Genomic DNA, 17,002 nt, shown 5'->3' on the forward strand with positions numbered 1-17,002 from the left:
ACACGCTAATGATTAGCACGTGCTAAACACAAAGGGGCTCATTTTCAAAGCACTTAGCCTTAGAAAGTTTCCTAGATTACAATGTAACTTTGTAAGTCTAAGTGCTTTGAAAATACGCCTCGCACGTCTTCCATAGGAACATATGGGTGACTCTAGAGTTTAGAGCACGCTAAAAACACTATTGTGGCTTAGTAAATATGGTCCCTAGGAAACAAGCAATATATCTGTCCACATTAAGGAGAGAGTGGCCCTACGGAAATTTCATAGGAAGCTGGAAAGAAGCTAAAAAAAAAAAGGAAATTTAAAAGGGAAAAAAACCAAAACCTTCAAATACTAAACCGGGTTAAAAGTGGCAAAACTATCCCTGGATACCCCTTTTCCTTCAAGATAAAATTGCAATTGCGGTGGTTCAGAAAATATATATCTGTTATTTTGAAAGGAAATAAAACACTTGCAGGGAAATCGCAATTGGAAAGTAGCTCCTGAAGAAATTACAGCTTGTCACATTAACAAAAATGTCCTCTTACGTTGAGTCCACCTAGAAACATCGGGGAAGACTAAAATTTTCCCTCCCAGGAAGGTAGTATTCGAAGATCTATAATACAATTTCAGCATTGCTTCTTCATCTTGTAGAAAAATGAAGGACACCAATAAAGTACCTGAAATTTCAATATCAGATGATTCCAGAATTGCTGAAACATCTAATCTACTACTACTACTACTACTACTATTTAGCATTTCTATAGCGCTACAAGGCATACGCAGCGCTGCACAAACATAGAAGAAAGACAGTCCCTGCTCAAAGAGCTTACAATCTAATAGACAAAAAATAAATAAAGTAAGCAAATCAAATCGATTAATGAGAACGGGAAGGAAGAGAGGAGGGTAGGTGGAGGCGAGTGGTTACAAGTGGTTACGAGTCAAAAGCAATGTTAAAGAGGTGGGCTTTCAGTCTAGATTTAAAGGTGGCCAAGGATGGGGCAAGACGTAGGGGCTCAGGAAGTTTATTCCAGGAGTAGGGTGCAGCGAGACAGAAGGCGCGAAGTCTGGAGTTGGCAGTAGTGGAGAAGGGAACAGATAAGAAGGATTTATCCATGGAGCGGAGTGCACGGGAAGGGGTGTAGGGAAGGATGAGTGTGGAGAGATACTGGGGAGCAGCAGAGTGAATACATTTATAGGTTAGTAGAAGAAGTTTGAACAGGATGCGAAAACGGATAGGGAGCCAGTGAAGGGTCTTGAGGAGAGGGGTAGTATGAGTAAAGCGACCCTGGCGGAAGATGAGACGGGCAGCAGAGTTTTGAACCGACTGGAGAGGGGAGAGGTGACTAAGTGGGAGGCCAGCAAGAAGCAGATTGCAGTAGTCTAAACGAGAGGTGACAAGGGTGTGGATGAGGGTTTTGGTAGAGTGCTCGGAAACAAAGGGGCGGATTGAGCTTCAGTCTCTACGTTACTTTCAGAAGATTTTGTTGGAATATATTAAATCTTCTGTGTTGGTGGCAAATTTCTCTCTGAGATCGAAGTAAAAAAAACCTGGAAATTTCAGAAATCTCAGATTCAAATTTCGGTTTATAATTTTCCAGATTTTCACTTTTACTCAGTAATAAATTTTTTTGTTGTGAATGTTGTGTTGAAACAGTTTTTATTTCAAGTTACATTCTTCTCAATACTATCAACTAAAAGAAATGCAGCAGAGAAGGTTCCCTTAGAAGGCTAAGAAGCATTTAAAGTTACAATCTTTCAGGACCACTAAAAATGTTTTAAAGCAGTGTTACCAGCCTTAGGTAGAAACAATTTCTATTCAACTAGTTTGTTGATTTTCTTTTAGTTTTAATTATAAGGGACTCTTCTAGCAAACTACTACTACTATTTAAGATTTCTAGAGCGCTACAAAGTGTACGCAGCGCTGTACAAACACAGAAGAAAGACAGTCCCTGCTCAAAGAGCTTACAATCTAATAGACAAAAAGTAAAGCATTTAAATTTAAAATATTTAAGCAGTCAAGCACAAGAGAACAGTCACAGAAGGACTGAAGATGTTGAAGGGTGGTCAGTGTGATTAGGTGTAACTCCAGTGTAACTACATTGATATTGTTCAGGGTCCTATCTGGGCTGTGGTTATAAGCAGCAACCAGAACAACAAGGTTAAGGGGGTGTTTTACGTAGGTCAGTGGCGTAGGTATGTGGGGCCAAGGGGGCCTGGGCCCCCTCAAATTTCCTCTGGGGCCCTGGTTTTGTTGGCAAACACCCCGCCAGCTGAAGCCTTGTCCAGCGCTGGTCTCCGGCACCGCCGCGTTGCCTGCCCTGCTCTTTCTTCCCCCTCACGTCCTGCACGCTCCTTTTAGTGAAATTGTGCAAGCAGGACATAAGGGGAAAGAGAGAGCAGGGCAGGCAACGCGGCGGTGCTGGAGAAGGCTTCAGCTGGCGGGGGTTGGGGACCCCCACCAGCCAAGGTATTAGCTGCAGCAGTGGGTGGGGGGGCAGCAGGGTGGCAGACCAAAATTGCCCCCACCTCGGGCTCTGGCCCCCTCCCACCGCAAGGTCTGGCTATGCCCCAGACGTAGATGTGCTGTGTTTTAATTTAGGGGTTCAGAGACCCCTAGGTTCTGTCTGGTACTGGAGCTCAGCTGTCCAGTGGCAGAGAGAACCCCCAAGAAGGCTGACTCCATCTCTAAATAGCACTAGTACCGGGGTAATCAAGAAGTTGTGAAGTTCTAAAAAGAATTGCCACTGAGAGAGACGTTGGTCCGCCTCTCAGCACTGGCAAGGAAAAGATACCAGCCTTATGACAAACTGGATTTAGATTACAAGTTATACAATGCAGCGAAAGATAGCCTGATACAGCAAAAGCATTTATACTTACAGCCTTTGATCATTAAGTGAAGTCCACAGAACATCATTTGGGATGAGGAGTTTATTTGCCAAGATACAAGTCAAATCGGTGATTGACAACAGGCACGTACAATCAATTAATTATAGGAATATAATAATCCAGCTGCAAACAGGTGTTAATTAGTTCCTAATCTTTTATAATTTCTTTTACCAATTAAAGGTTTTACAAGGGAAAGCAATTAGGTAATTTGTCAATTCTGCTGGTCACATTGGTTTCCCTTGGAGAGAGAGAGTGCCAACCCTTCTCTCTAGCTTAAACCAGGAAATACCCTGATTTTTATAGGTGCCCTCAGGATATGGATAATATGACAATAGATATACCTGATTGGATCTATGCTAATGTCATGGTTACCACTGATTGGCTCATGCTAATGAGTAGCTTTTATCTTGCTAACATGGTTTTGTCTTTAGCTCGCTTGACCACAAATCTTAAGCAAGACCCTGCATCCAGCTACACCTTTCCTTTCTCACACCATGGCTGACCACAATGTCACTCTGTCCTTTGGACCCCCACCCTTGTGTTTCCTGTTGTTCTCGGCAGTGCTCCAACACTGGGAGTTCAAGCAAGAGCCACACAGGCCTGTAAGCTTTTCCCTCATTTTAGAGCCTGAACCAAAGTCTAGGCAGGGGACCAAGGCTCATAGCTGTAGCATTTTTATACATCTCCCTCCTTTGAAGGCCTTTAGGAAAGGGCTTCAACAATATATGGGTTGACAACTTATAGTAGGCCAAGTCAATCATCTAGGCCTTATGTTCACACCTCAGAACAATAAGACTAGTACCCTGATCGAAGGCTGTCTTAGGTTGGGACACGTTATTCCTCCTTACCCATCATGGCCAAACGATCTTTCTGAGCACCAGGGAGGTGGACAGTATAAGTATACAAGACATTATTAAGGGGAGTCTTTGTGTTCAAGATTGCCAATGATGTAGCTAAGAATAGGCTGAGGGCAACAGTTAGGGCTTCTATCACAGAGTAACATGGTAGCAACATTTTCTATAGGTATATGAATCTTCAAAGGAAGAAATTGGGATTTGTAATACCTGTCTAAGTACCTAGCAAGTTCGGAAGCATGCTAGCTCCCTCAGGCAAATTTGAAAGTGCAAAATTTCCATTATTGCTATCGTTCCAGAGTAGCTCAATCACTCCTATGGTACTATAGCAATCAGTGTTAAAATTTAAACAACGGCATGTTGAATTAAAGAATCTAAAAAGAATCTTTTGTATTTACAACATAGGGAACAATGAGAGAAAGGTATATGTCAACATATAGGATACCATTTAGTAGGATAGGTTGCATATATGCATACATGGTATAATTACTCCAGCCAATAGATCATTGTGGATTTAAAGTCAGCTGCAACCTAATCGAGCATTTTAAAATCATCTGGCATCCCCCCCTAGGAACTCTAATAGAGTTTCTCCTTGGAGAGGGCTAGAGGTGATGGGAATAACTACTTGGACTAAGGCAAACTGGCCTTGTCAATATGAAGGCAGGGTTGGATAGGACTAGCCTAAAGGTGCATTGGGTAGGTAAGTGTTAAAGTACATGTCAAAGGTTAATTATGCCTAAATGAAAGTACACAGAAAAGCAAATCTAAAAACAATAAGGGTTGAATTACAAATGTCCTTCTACAATGGAAACAGTGTCATTAGCAACATAAATTAGCCTAAAGGAAGCACTAAGAAAATAAAATAGAACCTTTCCAATAGACAGGGTTAATGCTAGACTAAAAATAAATCAAAATATGAATCCATAATGTCCATAAATAGCAACTATGAATCTCAAATTAATTATCTCCTGATTGACTTGGCTGTATTGTGCAGGCGTTCCTGGTTCTGAAATGTCTCCTGTTGTGATTCTGAGTTCTGGACTTTACTGAAGGCTGTAATATTTTTCAGGTGAAATCAAGATATAGTTCTCAGGCTTGGCTGTAGTAGAGGTCACAGCTTCAACTCTATCTGGGTGTACTTTCTATGGGCTAAGTCTCTCATGTTCAAGGAATTGGAGGTTGCATAATCATCAGCACCCAGCCCCCCTTCTGTAGCATTTTTATACAGCTGGCGATTTTAGCACACGTTAAAAATAAGCGTGCGCTAAACGCTAAAGACGCCCATGTATTTCTATAAGCATTTTTAGCGTGCCTATTTTTAACGCGCGCTAAAAACGCCAGCGCACCTACGTAAAAGACCCCATTATTTTGTTTTCTTTGTAAAGGAAGTGAGTTATAGCATAATTACAGGTGCCAGTGGTTAGGGAATTGCTCAAACCTGCCATGATTGGAGCTATCTATGTTCATTGTCTGACAGGTTCTAAAGTTTTTATGTCTTCTTTGCAGAGGCCGCTATTCACAGTGACCCTGTGTTTAGTAGAGAAAACCAATACTTTCTGAGCTCAAGTGAGAGATATGAGAGAGGTATTCAGAAGTCCATACACCTGAAGAAGAAGATGGTGCAGCTGGGATGGATGAAGGATGGTCCTGAGATACAGTGGCTTAATAGGTAATGCTTTACTTGCTGGACAATAGCAGTTTGTAGGCTTTCAGGTCAGAGTGCAGAAGAAGTGAAGCTAACATTTCTTAGAAGAAAAAAAAACAGCAGAGCAGTAAGGCAGACATGCCACCTTTTTATTAGGCTAAAATATTTTAAGATGTAAGTCTCACAAACATTAACAACAAATATGATGGCAGATAAATCAATCCAGCTTCATTCTTGCTGCAGTACCTTAGGCCATATGTTTGATCCCATTAGTCCTTTATAACTAAGGATCCTCAGTGTATACCCCCCTCCCCCCAGGCCTTTTTGAATTCTGTATTTTTGTTTGTTTAAATCTCTGCTAGGAGGCCATTTCATGGAACCACTACTTCTTATGTGACGATATATTTCTGATGTTATCTCTTGAGTTTCCCTCTTAACAGCTCACCCACATCAGGAAAATCTTTTTTAAGTGTTAATGAAGTAGTTACAGTGGCTGCATTATTCTAGATGTCCTCAGCTTATTTTACCCTTGTCTTCATCACTTCCTTTATGGGGTGGTCTCTTAGGACATCTGAAGGGACCTTTGAATCCTTAACAGCTTGCATATCACATCTGTGAATCATTTTTATGGTGGCCTAGTTAAAGGGTATCACAATCTGCAAATAACTTCGGGCCTCTTTTACTCAACCGGGCCAGCGATTCCTGGCGCAGCAAATGAGGGGGAGCCCATTGAATTCCTGTAGGTTTCCTCTCATGTGCCATGAGGGAATCGCTGGCGTGGCTTTGTAAAAGAAGCCCTTAGTTTCCCTTTGGTCAAGAAGACTATTAGAATGGTTTATTTATTGTACTTAATGTATTTGAAGGAAGGAGGAGCCAATTTTGAAATGAAGGACTCTACTAAAACTGAAGTGAAGGATACTAGCAAAATGGGGAAGTTTAAAGTATCCTAATGGAGAGGTTGTAGCCCTGGTACATCTGAATGAAGAGCATACAGATATCAGTGATTCTGAATTACCTCTTTCTATTGGTAGGCAGCTTATGAATAAACATAAAAAAAACATACTTTAGAACCTGTCAGACAGTGAACATAGCTCCAATCATGGCAGGTTTGAACAATTCCCCAAGCACTGGCAGCTGTAATTATGCTATAACTCACTTCCTTTACAAAGAAAACAAAATAATGGGGTCTTTTGCATAGGCACGCTGGCGTTTTTAGTGCGCATTAAAAATAGGCACGCTAAAAATGCTCATAGAAATACTTAGCGTTTAGCTCACGCTTATTTTTAACGTATGCTAAAAACGCCAGCACGTCTACGTCAGGGGCATAGCCAGACCTTGCGGTGGGAGGGGGCCAGAACCCAAGGTGGGGGCAATTTTGGTCTGCCACCCTGCTGCCCTGCCGCTCCCCACCCACTGCTGCAGCAAATACTACTGCTACTACTTATCACTTCTATAGCGCTACAAGGCATACACAGCTGGCTGAAGCCTTCTCCAGCAACGCCCTGCTCTCTCTTTCCCCTTATGTCCTGCGTGCTCCTTTTAATGAAACTGAGCATGCTCAATTTCACTAAAAGGAGCGTGCAGGACGTGAGGGGGGAGAAAGGGCAGGCAATGTGGCGGTGCCGGAGACCGGCGCTGGACAAGGCTTCAGCTGGCGGGGGTTCGGGGACCCTGGCCAGCAAAACCAGAGCCCCAGAGGAAATTTGAGGGGGCCCAGGCCAGAAGTCCTAAAAAAAGGAAACTGCTTAGTTAGAATGTATGGCACTAAGGGGCCCTTTTACTAAGGCACGCCTAAAAGTGGCCTGTGCTTGGTGTAGGCGCGTGTTTTGGACACGTGCAGGTCATTTTTTTCAGCGCGCCTGGAAAAAAAAAAGCTTTTTTGTGGTGAAAAATGGACGTGCGGCAAAATTAAAACCAATGTGTGTCCATTTTCGGCATGAGACCTTACAGTCACCCATTGACTTAGTAAGGTTCTCAAGCGCTAACCAGGCGGTAAGTGGCCAGCAGGCGTAAACTGGTGATTACTGCTGGGTAAGCGCCACGTGGCGTGTTTTGGATGCGCGTCAAAAATGGAATTACCGCCCGGGGTACGCGGTGGCCAGGTGGTGGTTCCAATATAGCGCACGTTGGATGCGCATAGGCGCCTATGTACCTTAGTAAACCGGCCCCTAATGAAGATGAAGTAAAGGACTCAAATGCAAGTCAACTTATGCATCCAGCTTCTCCTACATAAGCACACAATTGTGGAATGCATTACCAAAAGCTGTGAAAATAACGTACGACCACCTTAACTTCTGGAAATCACTAAAGACCTACCTGTTCGAAAAGGCATACCCTATCGACCCAACTTAAGCGCCTGAACCCTGCAACACAACGTAACCAAAGCTCGTAATGAACACTATATAACTCTTCTCTGCGATTCCCAATGTGTCTGTAATGTATGAATCCTATTCGACTACAACATCACTTTGTATTTGTTCTTCTACCGGAGTTGGCGAACGCCTTCACGGTACTATGTAAGCCACATTGAGCCTGCAAATAGGTGGGGAAAATGTGGGATACAAATGTAACAAATAAATAAATAAATAAAAATATAGGCCTAATGAGCAACTCAGAGATCCGGTGGAACGAGCAAAACCAATAGGAGACACTGATACCAGAGCACAAATTATATCAAAATTGATAGGGCAAATCAAATTAGTAAAGGAATGGTACTACTATATACGTTTGTTTATTTATTTTCCAAATTTAGGGGCCCTTTTACTAAGCCACGTAGGCACCTACACGCGTCCTACGCACGTCAGTTTTGAAATACCGCGTGGCCTGAGCGGTAATTTTATTTTTTCATGCATCCACTAAGCACGCCAGAAATTTTCCAGCATGCGGCGTTAACTGGGTGGTAATCAGCATTATACGCACATAGACCATTACCGCCTTGACATCGAGGAAACTATAGGGTGAGGTATGTTCTTGCATCTTTGATTGCGTTGCGCATAGGTAGTTCAATTAGATTTGTCATGTATTTCAGTGCGAGGCCAAAAATTATTCTATAGGCCATGGAGCAAATTTTGAAGGATATGCGTGCTTTAATGGGCAGCCAGTATAGTTTTTGGAGCAGTGGACTTGCTCTTTCGTATTGATTTAATCCAAATATTAGTCTTGCTGTGTTTTGTGCTATTTGCAGTTTGTTTAGTAGTTGTTCCTTGCACTATCCTGTTTCAGGGAATGAACACTCTGGTGAAAGCTGTTCCATCACATCCAGGTCCTTTTTTAATTGCAGGGTACTGGCAGGAGACATTGGTTTCAATGTTCACGCTGTTTTTGTGAACTGTATCTTGGAACTGGGCACCGATGAACAGATTGCCAAGTGGATACCGTTAGCTCAGAATTATAATATCATAGGAACGTACGCTCAGACCGAACTGGGACATGGTAAGTTTGTGAGTAAATTACACTACTTTGTAAATAAAGCATTCACCATTTTTGCAGCAAGAATAAAACTAGAGATGTGTCTCCTTAATGGGCTCTCATGTTGGACAGAAATAAACGATGTTCCCTGGTGCAGACCTGTACCTCCTTGTGATAAAATCTCACAGCAGAATCTGAAGCTTAATATTCCTTCAGGAGTTGAGAACAGGATGACACTCTGTAATGATCTAGTTTCCTGAAAAAAGCACCCTGATTTGCAATGGGGCCCTTATACTAAGGCACGGTAGGCCTAACGCGGTAAAAGAGTATTTCCGCGGGATGCGCTGAGGCGTCTCGCAGTAGTTTGACCATCAGCGTGGGCTACTCCCATGTAAAAAAAATATTTTTTGCCATGGGAAGCATGTCTGGAGGCAGAGAATAGGCATGCCTGCACCAGTCGGGTAACGCGAGCACATTACTGCTCGCTACCCGATTAGCATGGGAGCCCTTACCACCTCCTAAATGGGTGGCAGTAAGAGTTCCTGACGGTAATGGCCACGCACTAATGGGGAAATTTAGGGCGTGGTCATCACAAGAAACCGAATGTGGCTATTTAATTGCCATGCTTAAAGTGGCCTCAGTGCACGGGAAACCCATAGCCGCCGAGAGGGGGGGTGCAGGGGGGGGCAAAATTCCATGGGCCTGGGCCTCCATGGGGGGCCCAGCGTAGGGGTCTCTCTCTCTCCTACTCCTGACTGGGCCCGGGTGATCGTGTCCTGACAGGAGCAGTAGAGAGAGAACTCTGGTGCTAGGCCTCCCTTGCATTGCCTGCCTAGCAGCTGCTGGGCCCTCAGGCTGCACATGCTCAGATTTGAGACACAGCGTGTGCAACCTGAGGCAAGCAGCCGCAGGGCAGGCAATGCTGGGCAGAGGAAGGTACTTTGGGCTGAGGGGGGGGGGGGGGGGGGGGGGGCGGTGGCGATGATGATTTGAGGGGGGGGGGTTGGCAGCGATTACGATTCTGCCCCAGGCCTGGCTCAGTCTCTCGGCAGCCCTGAGGAAACCTACAGCTACTTTTTAGCATAGCTTAGTAAAAGGACCCCAGTGTACTTTTGTCTTGCAAGGAGTCAAAATGCAAAAAGACAAAATTAAGGAGGTAATTGTATAAATTGGCGCCTAGACGTACACACCACATAAGCGGGTCATAGGCACCAGGAATTGGTAGTTATGCACGAATGTACACTAGACGCTATTCTGTATGGTTACGCCTAAGTGCTAAAGCACATAACTTCAAGGGTCATGGGTGGGCTATAGGTGTGCCTTCAATTTACATGCATAACTTATAGTATACTCAGGCGCACACATCGATGGCTGCCATCGATCTGGCATAATTTAGGTGTGCTAATTCAGGTTTATGCTAATATTCTATAGCGATACCTTTGTGCACAGATGCTGTTACAGCACTGGCATTTGGCACGTGGAACTGGTGTGCGTAACCGGAGGCGCCAAGTTATAGAATTGCTTTCCAAGTGTTTATAAGCATTAACCCTTCCAGAATCAAGGATCTTCACCCTAAATAAATTGTTACAGTTTTTTGTAATACAGTTTTTTATAATATAGAAAGGTATTCTGACCGTGTGTACCTAAATTTTTATTGAACAACCAGGACTTTATTGGTACAGATGGGTGTCGTGGCCTGCTTCAAGCAAGTATAATAATGTAAGATCAGGGAGGTAATATATAATTAAATAAATATGTCACACAGAGCACTGCAGGACTTGTCTTCTAATAGTGCTCAAAATTACGCATGCAAATTTAAGTGCGTGCCCAATTTATGCGTGCAATTTAATTGCTTAACGAGCTAATTAGCACTGATACAGTAATAGGGCACTAACAATTATTGGCACTAATTGGCAATCATTGGAATTTACACGTGCCTCTTTATAGTCTCTATTCTATAAAGATGTGAGCGTAAATTTTTCCATGTGGATTTGAATAGGGGTCGGGCCATGGGTAGCATGGACAAGTCAGGGGCATTTCTAGGATTTGTGTGCAGTGTTACAGAATTCGGGGGATCCGTGCCTAATTTAGACATGGGGGTTTACACCAGGAGGAGGAAGTGGATCGGAAAGACAAGTGCTACACAATTTTTTATTTATAATAAAAGTAAAAAACAACAAAAAGAATTGATAAAGTGAGAAGAGGATAATTAAAGCAATAAAAACTGGAGGTTTTTTTTGCAGCCGATGAAGATTGTGGTTCTGTGAGTCCTAAAATACAAACTAAATTGAGACTATAGACATATAGAGGCTTTTGCCTCCTAAATAATATTTGCTTCCTTCTCCGCTTGTGACACAAATTATATAGAAAGAAGGTGATTTGGGTTTCCACAGTGTTATTACCACATTTTGATAGAGAAAGTGCTCTTTTTGCATGAGTGTTAAGTTCTGTATGATAAAAGTGGCATTTACAGTGTTAGTCATTAAAGGCTATTCTCTATTCTTATTTACGTTATTGGGTAGATTTCATTTCTGTTACGTTTAGAATTTATGGTGTGATGTTTAATGATTTAAATCGGCGATTCCCAAGTCGATCCTGGAGTACCCCTTTGCCAGTCAGGCTTTTAGGATATCCACAATGAATATGCATGAAATTGATTTGCATATACTACCTCTGTTAATCCTCAAATTTAATAAATGGTGCTAAAAATTGCGCACAATTTAATTGAATAATCAGCCAATTAGTGCCGATAATTGTGCCCTAACAATCAGTTATGGGTGCTAATTGGCATCAATTTAAATTTATGTGGATATTTACACGCTCAGAATTTTACATGTGGCTCCAAAAAGGGGACGCGGCTGTAAGGAGGGTCATGGGCGAATCCGGGGCATTCCCACAATTTATGCGTGCTGTTATAGAATAAAGGGGATCTGTGCCTAATATAGGCACAAGGATTTACACCAGGATTCAGTTGGTGTAGATGCTCACGCCTAAAGGTAGTCGTGGATCCCGGCACTTAACTTTGAGAACTGTTTATAGAATAATGCTAACTGCTATATTTTTTTGGCACAATTTGTAGAATTTGGTTCTATTATGCAAATTTCTTTCCTGCATATTCATTGTGCATAACAACAAAACAAGAGGCACCGATCTGCCTGCTTTAAATAATGTAAAAGCAGATCAAGTAAAAAAACAAATAAATAAAACCAATACTCTTGTTTATTTTTTTTTTGTTGTTATTTTTTTTTACTTGATCTGCTTTTATATTATTTTATTCATTGTGGATATCCTAGCAAAGGGGCACTCCAGGACTGACTTGGGAAACGGTGATTTTGATAGTTGAGTATGATCCATGTGTTATCCTGCTTCGTGACTGTGCTTTTAGTTCAGTGCTTTTTATTATTTTAGTTCAGTGTTTTTATTGACTTTGTAGTATGTTGTATGTTGTTGATAAATAGTAGAAGACAGCAGATAAAAACCAAAATGTGTCAGCTAGTCTGCCCCGTAAAATGGTTAGGGTTGTAACCACCAGTCCATGCAGGTTACCCCTTTATGCTTTTGTTTAGGGTTTTATTGCCCTGTTCCTTTGTTAACCTTTGTTTTCACTGCTGCTATTTTTTTTATCTATGGACAGGAATAAAAGAATGCTGGTTGGGAAAAGTAGAGGGATTTGTAAGAGACTAATTAATTTCTTTATATAAGGCACTTATCTTCGAGGATTGGAAACCACGGCGACATTTGACATGAGCACTCAAGAGTTTGTGATAAATACACCTAAAGTCTCTGCAATGAAGTGGTGGCCTGGAGACTGTAAGTACCAGATGGAGTGTGACTTCTCTGCTTCCCATTAGCTAACTCGTACTGTTTCCGTTTAAAAACAAGCAAGTGCACAGTGTTAATGTTAAAAACATCCATATACTTCCCATCTGCTATTTTTGTAGATGACCAAATAGCATGCATGTTTTGGGAAATCCCATTTTAAGTTTTTTCTTCCCCCGATCTAAACACACCCACAGAACATTTCCTTTTAATGCAGCCAATAGTAGACATGCTAGAGAAATTGGGCCAATTTTCAGTTGGGCCTTTTCACCTGGATATAAACCTTTGGAAATTTCTCTCATAACATCATACCAAGTAAGTTGCTTTATTGTGGTATACTGCGTGTGGAGATATTTCCTTAAAGGATGAAGTAATCCGAGCATCTGAAGCCTTCTTCCTCCTTTAAGGAAATATCTCCACACGCAGTATACCATAATAAAGCAACTTAATTTGGAAGAGACTCTTTCAAAAAAGCTGCAGCCATCCAAAGAATTCTCAGAATATCATAGAAAGTTCTGTACAGCAGCATCTCTGCGACTCTTTCAGATTAATATGAAAAGATGGCATTCCTCAGTGGAGCATATTCACTCTGTAATAAAGTGGGGGAAGCATAGAGAATGGAAGAAAAGTACGGGAAGTTGACAACCTTATTCCTCAGCATTGATACTGGAAGATGTTTGTTTGTAACTTTTTGCCATTGTGAAATATTTGCACCCCAGCACACTCATACTCCTCAACTGAATGACAACGAGATGCACAAAGGTCCCGTTAAGGAGCCGTCTGCGTTTCCAAATCAGTAAAAATTTACCGATTTAGAAACACAGAGGGATTCACAAAGAAAATCGCATGCAAATGAGCTGCTCGTTGCTTTTTGCGACCCAGCTCATTTGCATGCAATATGGGGGAAGCAAGTCAGTGAGCTGAGCATGCGCAGAACAATCAATTGCTATGCATGGCTGCTCTGCACATGCTAAAGACGGCTCTCATACACGCAGACGAGCTGCATGTATGATAGCAGTAGACTAACCCTTTTTTTTTTTTTTTGGCAAACACAAAAGTGCTTTTTTTTGGTTGGACATACTTGAATTGCAGCTCCCTGCCTCCCGCTGCTGTGAAAAAGTGAGAAAAACCTCTCTGCTGCTCTCCGCTCTCCTGTGAGAAATCAGCAGCATCAGGGCTTGGTTCCACCCCCAGCTGTTCCTGCTGCTTCCTTCTATTGGCTGGCTGACATCCTAGAATGCCCATCTCCCTGAAGATGGACTCTCATTGGCTGGCTGCTGTCCCAACTCCTCCTCCCTGTAGGACTTCCCTGTGAACTGGTGACTTTTACAGAATTAGGAGGAAAGTGGATAGTGAAGGTTCCCTAGAAATGCACTGATGCTGTCTGGATAATGCTGAGGCCAAGCGAGGACGTTCTGTTTAACAATATGGATAACACCACTATTTAGTCGCTAACCATATAGTTAAATGGTTTTAATCTAGGCCAACAAAAAAGCTATCGTATTCTAAATTGCTTAGCTATATGAATAGAGGCTGAATATTGCTATTAGACATGTGAAAGGCAATTCTGGAAGCTGGCACCTAGTTTATAAAATTAGTAGCACTTACAACATGATTTCTGCCGGTCATTAGCAGTTACGCGCATAAGTGGTAGGCACTATTCTGTAAACAGTCCATCTAAATCACTTTTCCCTGGATTCTATATATGGTGCTCCGAATTGCGCGACCAAATTCGTGCACAAGCAAATTAATTAACAAGCCAGTTAACAATAATTGGGGGCTATCAATTATTGATGTTAATTTGCATTCATTAAAATTTGCGTGTACATCTGGCTGCATGCTATTCCATATGGCTTAAAACAAAACAAGGAGACAAAAGCACAACCCTCAAAAGTAAATCAAGAAAAACACTAGGGTAACGGGTAAAATGGTAATCGTTCTATAGTTGTGAGCCAGTCCCAATTGTTTTCTTAACCTCAGAAGTAGGCTGTGCTGCCGAAACGTCATCTGTACACTGTGGGTGTCGGTTGTGTGATATGGAGTCAGTGCTGCAATTTCTGAAATTTTGGTTTGTTTGTTTTTTTATATTTAAAACTGATTTTCATTAAAGCATTTTTGAATTTTGTATTCATAAAGATAGGTAGGGTGGAGTTTGGAGTGACAGATGAAACAGTGTGTTGTGAGAGGTCCGTTACCTTATAGAAACATTCTGAAGTCCTCGTTCTCCGTTTTATCTAATTTATCACACTATTGATCAAATTATTGCAGATACGTAATTTGTTCTGTTTTTATTAATTTGAGCAATTACAATTTTACCTATTACCCTAGTGCTTTTGTTGATTGTATAAGGCTTGGCACCTTACTCCACTAACTCAAAAGGGGGCATGAGCGTGTCAGGGGCATTCTAAAAAGTTGCGCGCAGAGTTATAGAATACGGCCTCAACACACCTAACTTGGGCGCCAGAATTTACACCAGGTTTCAGCAGATGTAAGTATAGGACTCTATATAGAATCGTGCATGGCACCCATTCTTTTCGGTGCTGAATTTTGAGTGCCAAGTACTGGATACAGACCTTTGCACACATCTGTCAGGGGGCATATACATGGGTGCCAATCTATAGAGCTGCCGCCATAGCGGTCAGCAGTCTACAGGTGTATTCAACACCACTGACTATATATTCAGCACTGCTATATCTATACGTGTGTGTGTGTGTGTGTTTTAAATAAATCCTAATACTGCAGTCGACATTAAAAAAAAAAAAAAAAACAACTTACTGACCACTGTAGCTAAATATTGACCCAAATTGTTTTACTTGTTTTAGTTCAAATTAAACAAAAAAGTGGATGCTTTATCTAGTTCACCTGTTCGAAGAGACTTACAATAAAAATCCTCCTTAATGACTTGATTCCATTCTACATCTAAACCAACTAATACTGATCCTTTCTAATTTGATTATGTTAATCACATTATCACTATTGGTCATTATATCTTACCTGTTTTATTTTGTGTTATGTAAATAATTCTACTGACCTATCTACCTAATTTCTTACACAGTAATATGTTAAATTTAGACCATACCTCTTACTCTGTTTATGATTATACCTTTTGCAACATAGTGTAAGCCACATTGAGCCTGCAAATAGATGGGAAAATGTGGGGTACAAATGCAGCAAATAAATAAATAGTCTTTTTCCAACGTCTGCATTATCTGTGTTTCCTTTTCAGTGGGGAGATCGGCGACCCATGCCTTGGTTCTGGCACAGCTGTATATAAAAGGGAAAAACTATGGCATGCATCCCTTCCTCGTACAGATCCGCAGCCTTCACAATCATTCACCTTTACCAGGTAAAGAGTCACAGGTTCAGCAACTGCCAAATTCATAACTCAAGTGGTTTATAAATCAGTAGTTTTTGCTAAAACTCTCTCCCAAAATCTATTAGATTTCATCCTAACTACTTACAATTCCGAAAATTGCTAAAAACTCATTTCTTCACCAGTTCATTCCAGAATTCATTACATTAGTTAATATAACAATAACCAGTTGATAAACGTATCTCTTTTCTGTATTGCGAATCTATCAATATGTTCACTATTTGCAGTTTACTTGCCAATCTGTTACTCTCGGCCACTTCATCATACTACTTCACTTTTGTTGAAATTCAAACTCTGTATTTTTAATCTAACCTGTAAGCCACATTGAACTTAAGCTTGTTTTCGGGATAATGTGGAATAGAAATGTCATAAGTGTGCCTGTACATTCATTCAGAAGTCCATACAGCAAGTAACCATACTCATCCTTTATCAGTTAAATATTTTATTGCATCATTATTTTTTATGACGCCCAGGGGTGTAGCCATGTTCTGACCAGTGTTACCAGTCACCTCATTATTTCTGGATTTGATTCGTTTCTATTGACCATGAAAGCTCACACAAACATGCAGCATGAACCAATCACATTGCATTCCATATAAGTTCAGTTGCGATGCTTTTCTGTACATGGCTGCAAGGAGGTTTTTGATGTCAAAAAGTTGAACCAGTCTCCGACGAGCAGCCACCATATTGTGTGACCCCCAAACATTTGTAAACGCTATTGAAAACAATTTCAAACTTGTGAGGTTATGACTGCCTATGTGTGGGGTTTGTTTTTTTGACAGCTTTTTTTTATTTATTTGAAAGCTTCCCATATGTAACCTGAGGTTTGGTTTTCTTTTTTTTTTACCTCCTGAGGGGGTCTCCACAACTCAGCCTTGAGGCTCAGGCAGAGCAGGGTGCTTTCTTAATGCTGCCTTCTATAAAAATTGAGCTTCTCACGGCTCCAGAAACAAGTTTGCCGATCCGGAGCGCCCACACCCGCAAATTGCTGCTCACGCCCCAGGACCCCTCAAAGGTTAAAAAAAAAAAACCCTC

General features: G+C 41.5%; 1 protein-coding gene across 2 annotated transcripts in view; it reads left to right on the plus strand.

Annotated features, from left to right (window-relative positions):
- Nucleotides 1-17,002, plus strand: part of ACOX2 (acyl-CoA oxidase 2) — a 65,279-nt gene that overhangs the window by 11,641 nt on the left and 36,636 nt on the right. For both annotated transcript variants that reach the window (XM_030206662.1, XM_030206663.1), the window contains 4 exons: nt 5,229-5,391; nt 8,648-8,799; nt 12,478-12,585; nt 15,821-15,940. In XM_030206662.1, coding sequence (XP_030062522.1) covers nt 5,229-5,391; nt 8,648-8,799; nt 12,478-12,585; nt 15,821-15,940 — 543 coding nt within the window. The remainder of the gene's footprint in view (nt 1-5,228; nt 5,392-8,647; nt 8,800-12,477; nt 12,586-15,820; nt 15,941-17,002) is intronic.

The sequence above is a fragment of the Microcaecilia unicolor genome, chromosome 6 (genome assembly GCF_901765095.1).
Source record: "Microcaecilia unicolor chromosome 6, aMicUni1.1, whole genome shotgun sequence".
NCBI classification, from domain to species: domain Eukaryota; kingdom Metazoa; phylum Chordata; class Amphibia; order Gymnophiona; family Siphonopidae; genus Microcaecilia; species Microcaecilia unicolor.